The sequence below is a fragment of the Tachypleus tridentatus genome, chromosome 6 (genome assembly GCF_004210375.1).
Source record: "Tachypleus tridentatus isolate NWPU-2018 chromosome 6, ASM421037v1, whole genome shotgun sequence".
NCBI classification, from domain to species: Eukaryota; Metazoa; Arthropoda; class Merostomata; order Xiphosura; family Limulidae; genus Tachypleus; species Tachypleus tridentatus.
The window spans coordinates 137772213-137783217 of NC_134830.1; the positions used below are offsets into that span (position 1 = coordinate 137772213).

At 31.5% G+C, this 11005-nt stretch overlaps 1 protein-coding gene across 4 annotated transcripts in view; it reads left to right on the forward strand.

Annotated features, from left to right (window-relative positions):
• Positions 1 to 10476, forward strand: part of LOC143253790 (phosphatidylinositol 4,5-bisphosphate 5-phosphatase A-like) — a 29585-nt gene extending 19109 nt beyond the window's left edge. For all 4 annotated transcript variants that reach the window (XM_076508169.1, XM_076508170.1, XM_076508168.1 and 1 more), the window contains 2 exons: positions 566 to 826; positions 3357 to 10476. In XM_076508169.1, the coding sequence (XP_076364284.1) occupies positions 566 to 826; positions 3357 to 3371 (276 nt within the window). In that variant the 3' untranslated portion in view covers positions 3372 to 10476. The remainder of the gene's footprint in view (positions 1 to 565; positions 827 to 3356) is intronic.
• The last annotated feature ends 529 nt before the right edge of the window (positions 10477 to 11005 follow it).

Consider the following 11005-nt stretch of genomic DNA (forward strand, 5'->3'; position numbering starts at 1 on the left):
TCCTACTATTTGTTGGCAAAAGAGTAGCCCAAGAGCTGGTAGTGGGTGGTGATGACTAGCTGCCTTCCCTTTAGTCTTGTACTGCTAAATTAGGGACGGCTAGTGCAAATAACCCTTGAGTAGCTTTGCACGAAATTCAAAACAAACCAAACCCATCAAAATAATGTCAGGCTAGAGTACAAATGTGCAGACTTAAATTTTGTATATCTTTTGGTGATGCATTAACATTTGTTAAAAATCAAAAATCTCTAGTTATAAATAATGATATCATTAAAATATTTGCCTTGCAAATAAAGTAATGAGCCATTAATATATTAAATAAGCAAAGAATAACAATAGTTAAGACAACAATACTAGGTCAAAGTTTTGTTGCTAAGCGACATAGAGGAACTATGTGATACCAATGGAAATATAGTTGCATGTATATACATATATACAAGATTATTGTATATTGTATTTGGTTTTCAGATCTTTTACTTATTATGCTTAGACTCTTCTAGTAAATAGAATATTGGAATGGTGTTTTATTATTCTAGAACTATTTGTTCCCCTTTGACTAATGCAGGAAAAGTTTGGTAGCATTGATGAGTATCTTTGCTACGTGTGGGCATCTACCAGGCCACAAGAAACCCAACAGTCAATAGATAATGTATTTCCAGCATCAGTGTCTCGGGTTGGACAGGGGCAAGGTAACAAGGCCCGGTCAGACTGGTTACGATATCAAGTCACATTTGCTGACCAAACCCTCCTTGTTCCTGGTGTTTACCAGCTGATATACATCAGTAGCAGCTTCGATGATGTACTAGGAATGAGTGACCTTTTTGAGGTAAGAAAATTATAGCTTTAAAATTCTTCATAAAACTAAAGTTATGTGTTAGTAAATCTGTATTGCTACACTAAGTCTCTGTTGAATGTTATTTGAGAATATGTATTTGTTTGTGTGTGTCTGTGGACTGCAATGTATACACTGTTTGAAGAAATAAGGAAAGCAGTGAATAAAAGGGTTGTAAAATGCCAATTGTTTTTTGGATTGTTCACCCCTGTTGTGTGAAAATTAATCACAGCAGAGTACAGACATGTACTAGTAGTTTACATTGTGAGTACAGATTGTTATCAAACCAGTCACAGCAGTATCACCTGCATAATACCTATTAAAATATAGGCAGTCATACTGTCCCAGCAGTAGTATGGTGAATGAACTCGTGGCTCCCAGGACCGAAATTTCACATGACAAGCATGTAGATATAAAAATATTTGGCTAGTGAAAGTTATTCTGTGCAGTAACTTTGGACATAATTTCATGTTTCAGTAGGAGCTATAAGAAATTTTGAAAGAGAATATGTGAAACTAGTTGGTAATGAAAGCAGTCAAAGTAGAAAGTAACTAGTTGGTAATGAAAGCAGTCAAAGTAGAAAGTAACTAGTTGGTAATGAAAGCAGTCAAAGTAGAAAGTAACTAGTTGGTAATGAAAGCAGTCAAAGTAGAAAGTAACTAGTTGGTAGTGAAAGCAGTCAAAGTAGAAAGTAACTAGTTGGTAGTGAAAGCAGTCAAAGTAGAAAGTCCAAACTTTTCAAATTTGATTTGAAGTAAATCTGGATATACTGTTCATGTGATATATGACAAGACAGCAGAAATCTTACCAATAACCTAGGTATAAGTAAAGACGTGAAATAATAAAATACATATCAACGGTAAGTGGTCACACCAGACGTACAACTGCTTTAAAATGCTGTTTAGGAGAGATAGTCAAACCGAAAGGCAGTTAAGCTCCAAACAATGAAATGAGCAAAGCTGGACAAAGATGCACATTACATATGAATTTACTTCTCCTGTGTGTGAACAGTGAAGATTTGTTTGTTTAGTAGCAGAGAGGAGAACAGACCATGATCAGCTTACATCTATAGTAAAGCATGCTGGAGAACCAGTATATTGATGGCACTCTGACTGCTGCTAGGTAAAAGTACATTCTTATTCATCATGTTGAGTAGGGATTTTTCATCCTCCAAGATGTTGACCACAAACATAAATGAGATTTAAGTGAAACAGTATCTGATAGAACACTCAGCACTTACAAAATCCTGATATGAATATTATTAAAACTATATGGATATACCAGAAACTTAAAAGGTCAAAGGCCACAAAATAACTGAATTGTGGGAAGCAATTTAAGACACTTAGGATGATATTCAACAATTACAGGTGAATAAACTTGTAGTATCTTAGAGAGACAAGATGTACTCTTGTATTTAGAACAATACAAGGTACTAATTGATCAAACTAAGGTTATATTCAAGGCTGGATTATTTATTAGGCACAGTGCCTTGGTCCTGTGAAAACTATGCATTCATGAAATTTTTCCTTAAAAGTTAATATTTGGTTTAACTTATGTGGTTGGTAGGGCCTACAAACAGAAAGTACATAGGATCTACAATTGTCTTGATCTGGTATTACTTATATTGACCATTTAGTTGGTATTACTCACTGTTTCTGACATTTTTATATCTGTCATGTGTATATTTCAAATACCACATGCTCTTAGTAATGGATTTCATGATCTACCAAATTCAGCCAGAAGCTTTTGATTTTAAAACAGCTAAATGTTGTGCTTCATTTCATTTATGTAGCAGTAATGGTTAAATTTTAACTAATATAGAAATATTTGTATCTACTGTGAATTTGTTGTTGTAATTGTTTGGTGAGTAAACTAATTTTGAAAAGGAATATAAATCATTTCAAATTACGTAACTGACAGCACTAGTTATTAGTTGGGTATGTTATTTTTTTTCGGTTGGTATGTTTATCTAGAAACATGTTGACTTCTAAACCTCTCGAAACAGAAGGGTGTGTTAATGTTTCAGTCAATGTGTTTATGCAGTAACACAGTGTCTTCTAAACCTCTTGGAACAGAAGGTTGTGTTAATGTTTCAGTCCATGTTAACTTATGTAATGAAATGGACATTGAGTAGTATCATGTGTAATCAGAAGCAGCACAATTAGCACACTGATTTAAGAAATACAGAAGAGTAAGATTGTGGATAGTTTATTTTTAGTATATGTTTACCCTGAATCATGGACAGCATTAGTTAACTTGGAGCCCCATAAAAAGTCCTATTTTGAGTACCCAGAGCTTGAGATTTTCTTTATATTTTTTGTGATTGGGCCTACCCTCTGCTGAAATCCCTGTACATTTAAATTCTTTAGGCCCCTGATTTGTGTCTGAAATTATGGTGGTACTTGTAAGAGAAACCACTGTAATATATGGATTTGTACAGAAAGAAATTCTTTTTTTATAGACTGATTTTTGTTTATGATAAAAAATGATGTTTTTAACATTTCATAACTTGTTTCTTACTTAGATTCAAAGAGGATGAGAAATGAACCTTGAAGTACTCCAATGTTAGATGAAGAAAATCATCTACATATAGCCTATATTTATATAGTATAGGTGGAGAGTTTATATATACATTTTTTTTAATTATTTAATGTGAGAGAGATACCTAATTTGTGAGCAATAACAGTTCAGCAATTCCTTAGAATTATAAATAATTTTCAAGAACTTATGAAAGGTTATTCATTGTTGTTTGAATGTACACATTACAAGTCTGTGCATGTGTGTATTATATAATATATGCAATTTGATTAATGTGGGAAAAATATTTCTTATAGTTAAGATAAATGGAGCAGTAACAAAAACATATATCAGTTTTATGACATAAAGATCTTTAGATAGTGTGATTAAGCTGTTTATATCCATGTTTCAAGTAGCCTTATGACAAGTGTGTGTCTATACTGGAAAATGTATTTTTACATTTCTCCAAAAATACTTTTTGTATAATCATTACATGCTTACATTATTTAAAGGTACTGAAATGTACAGTTAGTTGCAGTCTTGTATTATTCTACTGTAAATTATCAAACCTGAATGTTTTACTCTCATGTCGGCATGGTGTAGACTTGTCAATGCTGTCACTGTGAACCGGTGCTAAGTTAGGTATACTTGGGAAGACAATGATGAAATAGCTTCTTGTTTTTATGACTGTTCTTTCACTGTGTATCTTTGAAAAAAACTAACTTTATTTACACAAAGAAATTAATAGGAAATAAAATTGGAAACATAGTAGTTTTTCTAACAGATTAATAATAAGTAATAAAACTAGTAAAGGACATTTTGTGGAAAGTTTGAAAAATAAACTGGTAGGAGAAGTAAAGTTCAGGTTTTACAGCTAGTAATATATTTTAGTTATGCAGGAGATTATGGAAGGTGGCTTCACTACAACACCTGGTGATGAACATAAAACTGCTAGTTTTGCTTCTAACTCCAAATGTTTTTTTGTTTTACTAAGGACGTGTGGTCTATTGTGTTTTTCTGTTATTGCAGTAGATTTGTATGCAGTACTCATGGGCATAATATTGCTTTTATTTTGTATGAATATGCCTAAAGAGAAAAATATTTTTCCATTTTAAGTTTTTTTTTATATAGGTATCTTTAAGTATATTAGTTAGAAAACATGTTATAAGTTTCGATATAAAGATAATTTGTTGTTCAACATGTCTGTAATTCTTTTTAGTGTTAGATAAATAAGGTTAGCACAAGTGCAACATAAAACAGAACAACAGAAGTCAACAACTAAACCATGGTTTTATTACAATATGGTAAATGGATAAATTCATCTTGTGGCGATAAAATGGGTGTGTCTGTACCTTCTGTATGTATACACGTTCTCTGTATTGTTTTAGAAAAGGAAGCACATAGCTTCACATGCAAATATCTGTGATTTTGATGCACCTTAAAGCTTAAAAAGAAACAGAAAATAATAATTATTTTTGTGTAAACGTATATATGTATCAGAAAAATAGCCTGCTTGGTAGTAATAGTCGGAACTTAACTATGTTATTAAATAGTTAGAATATCTCACACTACATATTCTTTAGATTTGAAATAATTTAAATTTATATGGATGTAATTACTGCTTAAGAAGCAAGCTATAAAACCAATATAGGCATTTACTAAAGCACCAGTGTCTGTAGGATAGATAGAAGTTTTAGTGACCAGGAACATAACTAAGATAAAAAGTTTTGTCTTGTTGATACCCTTTAGGAATTCCTAAATTGTAAATCTTGGTCATGAGTAGTTATTAAATGAGGGACCAAATATTAATCTAGATTGTAACAGATACTTCTTAAAACTTTTTTGAAATAATTTTGTGAAAGATTATTTGTGTAAGGATGTGCATTGTGTGAATTAATTTGAATTTGAAATGGATTGAATCAAAATTAATGTTTGAAGTGAAACATCTTAGCATAGGTTGTATATTGTTTTAATCAAACCTCTCAAACTCATTCAAAATTTTAAATCAGATTTCTCCTACTTGATGCTACTGACAGGTACAATAGTATTTTGAGTGTAATCATAGAGATTAGATAGTAGTCGTCCATGAAATAAATGTATCTTAGCTTTTTATTTGAGTTTACTGAATAATACAGTAACAGGTAATGAATGCTAAGCCTAAAGGACAAAAGCATTAAAAGTAATCTCTGTCTTTTACTTATTTTTGCCTGGTTGTTGGTGGGTCAGTAATAATTACCTTGCAGGCCACCACCTGAACAACATGATGTTACATCAAAGATTTCACTTGTTAAGTTAATTAAACTTTTGTGACTATGGTTTTAATTATGAAACTATTTACTTCTTCAAAATCAGTTAGATTGGCCATGTATGTTATAAAATATAGACATTTCTAATGAAGACAGTTAGGAGCTATTAATATGAAGTAACTTAGTTCTTCAAAACTAGGCTGGAGGTGGTATTGTTTGTAATACAATGCAACTGTTTCTAGCAGAGACAGCTTGGACCTATGAATGTCAAGGAATTTAGTTTTTCGAAACTAGGCTAGTGTTGATACTGTACGTAATGAAGTACAGCTACAGAACAAAGACAGTTAAGAGCTACTAATGTCAAGGAGTTAAGAGAGGGTATGTGTTAAACAAAACTCATTAGTTCACTATTTGCTGCTGCAGTTACATGAAACATGCACTGAAGGCTGAAGCTTCTCAGACTTAACCACTTTAAACTTATTATAAATGTACCAAGTAATATAAAATAAACTAGCCAGTTATTATTCTGGCTAAGGTATTTTTATAATTGTCATTTAGGTGTAATTAAAGTAATGTTATCAAAAGCAATTAGATAAATAGTATATCATTTAAGCTTGTGCCTTAGAATGAATAACCAGTGTTGTAAAATAGTGCCAAACTCTGAGATATGATTATTTCTTTACATTAAAGTGATACTTAAATTATTTTGAGATAAAATAATTAAAAACTTAGTTCTGCCCAGTATAGATTCAGTGTGTTATTTGTTAGATCACATGGTTTATTAGAGATATCAAAACTATATTTCAGTTGCAATTAATTTAGTTTAAGACCACATTAACAGTAATCTTGAAAGAAAGTCAACATTGGTTTCCACATTTATTTTCAGTGGCAACATCCTAACTCACTGGTCTTCCTTAGCATGACAACCCTAATTGCAGTATTTTTTGTAGATGTTTTATGTTCTTAATTAACCTTTGATGAATCTCTTGCACTACCCCTAATAAGTTGCTGCAATGCTCAGTTTGGAAACCACACATTTTCAGTACTGCCCACTCTTACACCTTTTGTTTATCATAAGTAATTAGTCCTTAAGGATCACTTGAAACACATCAGCAAACAAGCTCTAAAATGAGAAATTTGGTACTGTTTCCATGGAAGTATTGAGGTAAAAAACATGCTTTATTAGCACATTATGTTTAGTACAGTGGTTGGTACTGTTTCCATAGAAGTATTCAGGTAAAAAATAGGTTAACATTATTTTTAATGTGTTAATGTAAATGGCAAACATAACATTAGTCAGCAACAGTGACTAAAATTTCTCGTTTTTAGCAGAACCTTGTTGAAAATCATTTGTAAGATTTTCAAAATATGCTTAGAAGAAAAAAAATGTATTTTAAATCCACCAGGTTTGTGGTTGTGCTTGAAAAAGTTGTGTAAACACAAACATTTTACCCCTTAACATGTGGGTTTATAATGAGTGCACTTGTGTATAGAGTTAAAAACAACAAGGATGTAAGGTTTGTGGTTGTATTTAGAGTATTTCAACCCCATAAATTGCAGGTGTTGTGATAAGGAAGGGGGCTGTAAAATATATTTATGTATTAATGACAATAACTGTTCTATTATATAGATTATTTCATAAAATCTATTTGAAATTTCAGCATACCTGTCAATTTTAGTGTTAAAAAGATGAAGTGTGGTGTTCTCCATTCCTCATTTTATATTTCTGTCAATGTTTACTAACAAGGGTTAGTGATTGTTTTTAGTCTTAACTGTCACTTCAAGGTGATTCAATATTCTGCCTTGTATTATTTTCTGACACCATGTGTCAAGTTTTTTAAAATCTGTACAGAGATGTAAAAAGCTGTAATACTGTATGTGTAGAGTTAGGTGTGTTTACACTTCCAAGTAAGTGTTATATGCTTTGTAAAATTTTCAACATCCCAGTACTTAGATTAGAAATACAAATATCTTCAGTGTAGCTATATTAATGTCAAATATTCTTCAAGTCTTTAGCTTTTCTTAAGGTATTATTTGCTGTCAGTGTTTAGTTAGGTGTGGTTCATTGCAAAATATTTTCAAACTAAAGAGAATGAAACCATTTTGAAAGTTGCCTAAAGTACCAGCTCATTTTTTCTGTATAGAAGGATCTGTTTGTTAAAAATATCATAACAGTTCCTATTAAATGATACAGGCATCTTGAGTACATCATTATTTTAGTGATGCTAGATGTGCACAGGGTCTTAAGATAACTGACCATTGTACACAACATTGTGGAATTCTCTGCATCTAGTTACTTCCTTACAGTAATCAACTTCTCAGTATCAGCCACACACTGGGAATTTGCTCTTACTGTTCACATGTTCTTTGAAAAATAACTGTTAGATTATTGTAATCTTAACATAGTTTTGCATAATATTAAATTAAATATGGTTTCATTCTTCCTACATAAAAATGTTTTATGAGCAAACTATTTTACTGACTGGAGATCTCTAAGGAGGAATAATTGATATGTTAGCCTGACATGTTGAAACATGGTTGTCTGTGTTTGTTTTCCTTACATATCTTGTATATGATTGTTATGCTTGTGTATATGTGGTGTTTTATTAATTATATAATGTAAAAAAGATATTGACTTTCACCTCTTGACTCACTGCACCAACAACATGAGGTGTACAATAAATTCCTTCTAGTTTTTTTAAGCTATTTCAAACTTGACATTTATGGAGTTCTAACTCATTACTTTCTTTGTGGTAGTCGGTCATCTATTGTGCACTATTCAACCAAGGATGTAAATAACGTTCTTGCTCTGTAGGGTTGTTGTGGCAGTCAGCATAATACGGTTAATTTACATTGATTTATGCTGTAGTTATTTTGAAACTAAGAACTATATTTTGTTGTTGTAGTATCTTAGATGTAAGTACTTTCATATTGTGTATATATGCATTCTCTGGTTGTTAGGTACAGATAGCCTAGTTGCTTTGTACCCTAAAATACCAAACACATCCACCCACACGTCCACTCTGGTTGCTAATTGTAATATACTTTTTGTTCTTATTTTTGATTATCAGCTGTTTAAACTTGTGAGAAAACAAAAAAGGTACAGGCTTACAAAAGAAGGTAAATATTAAATTTTGTGTGACTTTATAGAACTTTAATTTCACTGTCTAATTCATAAAATATTAATGATCCATAGGAATGGATGACCTCTGTTCTCAATCCTTGGCTGTAATATTAATTTATTTCAACTTGTTTGTATCCAAGACCTGATTCTAAAGAAACTAAGTAATTAAGTAGAATATTTACTGTTCAAAACCTGTTATAACTTGAAATTTGATGTTTGTAAGTAATCAGTGGATACTAAAGGTTTAGTCAGAAATGAATTTTCTGCAATCAGAAAAAGCAACAGTTAACAGTAAAGTATTTTATTAGAAGACTCTATTTGCAATGCCTGCCTTAGCAGGGAAACATATGTTGGGATTAAACGTATTTTGTTGAAGTCGTGAATATATTTTGTTAATTTTTAGGGGTAAATGTGTGGCCCAGACCTTGTGTTGTAACCTGGCACAAAGTGCTTCATAACATTTACTGATGACAACAGCTCTATAGTATGAAGAATCACCTTAGAGCCTGTGTAACAGACTCACTGCCCATTCATTTATGTAAAGTTTAGTAATGGAAATTTAACTTCCATTGAAGTCTAGTCAGTTGCTCTTTTATTAAACAGTTTGTAATGTGAAAGTAGACTTCCAAACACACAAAGTGACTGAATTATTTCCCACAGTGAGAAATTGCAAGTTTATATTCACCAGGAAAAGCTTGTGGACAACATTCTTAATTGACAGGTCCAAGCATTTATAGTGACAAATGGATGAAGAGATCGCAAGTTTTCTAGTGTTAGTTCTCTGTGATGTAACAGGAATGATGTTTCCTTGCAATACATCAGGTCTGGATTGTTTAGTTATAAAGAACTGCTATTACATTCAGTTGTTAACTATGGGGATGTGGCCGTTTGTAATGTCTGGTAAAGTTCACCAGATGTGTTCTTACTGGTGCTAAACCAGATCAGTCAGCAATGTCAGACATGGATCCTCGGCCTGGGGTTATAAACTTCAAGATTTATTTAATATTATTTTGTGTAGACATAATTTAACATAACTGTAGCAAATCAGATTAGGCTTGACAGTATAAAATGGAATCAATTATATTTTTTTTTTGTTTTAGAAATGATATCCAGTATTTGCTAAACACCAGAGTCAGTCATATAATACAAGATTATGACGTTTAAAGATAGAATCATTGGCTTCCACTTAACTAGAAAAAATTAAGGTGATTTTCATTCCCTTCCATAAAATGAAACAAACGTTTTGTACAGTGGTGGATTTAGGAAAGTTTAGTGGATTAAACTTTGTAATCCATAAACATAATCCCTACTTTTCATACAATCATAGATAATACAAGGTTGTTTTTTAATTAAATATTTTATAATTTTCTTGTGGAAGTTACAAAATATTCATTTTTCAGAATTAGCAGCCAAGTTCTATATAGATTGAGATGTAATAGTTATAGGTCACAAGGTTGTGAAAGGGGAAAAGTGAACAGTTCACGACAAAGTTACGTCTTTGTGATCTGTTATTCCATACACGGGGTACTGGTTTTCACAAATTCATGTTTAAGTTGTTATTGTCAATTATTATTGAGTGTTTTAAAATATTTTGATTGTAATATAGCTTTACACTCATTACTAATTATTTTCAATATCCGATAACATGAATTGTCTTTAATTTATTATTTCATTTTACTGTATTATTTTATATGTACTCTCTAAAATGATCATAAAAGTTGTACAATATGTTATTGCTATTAAAACTTTAACCTTTATGAGAGAATGTTTGTTTCTTCTTATCCAAAAACATAACACGGGAAGTTATAATTTAGAAGAATCTACAAAAGTAACAGAAACAAAAGCCATGAAAATATTGCTTGCTTTTTCGTAATTCTTCCGACACATATAATCAAATGTTTTACCATGATTCACATAGTTTGATAATACGGTTCAAAACCTACATTGATTTAAATTATATGTGTATTTTCTCGAGATAATCATTGCGCTATTCTAATACTAAAACTAAGTGGTAACACAAATTACCAGTCAGATCACTTGCCATCGATAAGGCTTCATTTCGATAATTAACCTGATCTCGAGACTTAAGTCGTAAAATTCCACCTGTATCCGATTTTAGATTCCTGATGAAACAAAGGGTGCTGAATTTATTAAAAATTGTCTATATCACTGGTCTTACCTGGAACAATAAAGACGATGGCTATAGCGTAGGATTCAGTTAGATTTAGTCTAAGTTATCGATTAGATCAGTGTTCTCCGTTTTTCGGTTAAAAGGATTATTTACAT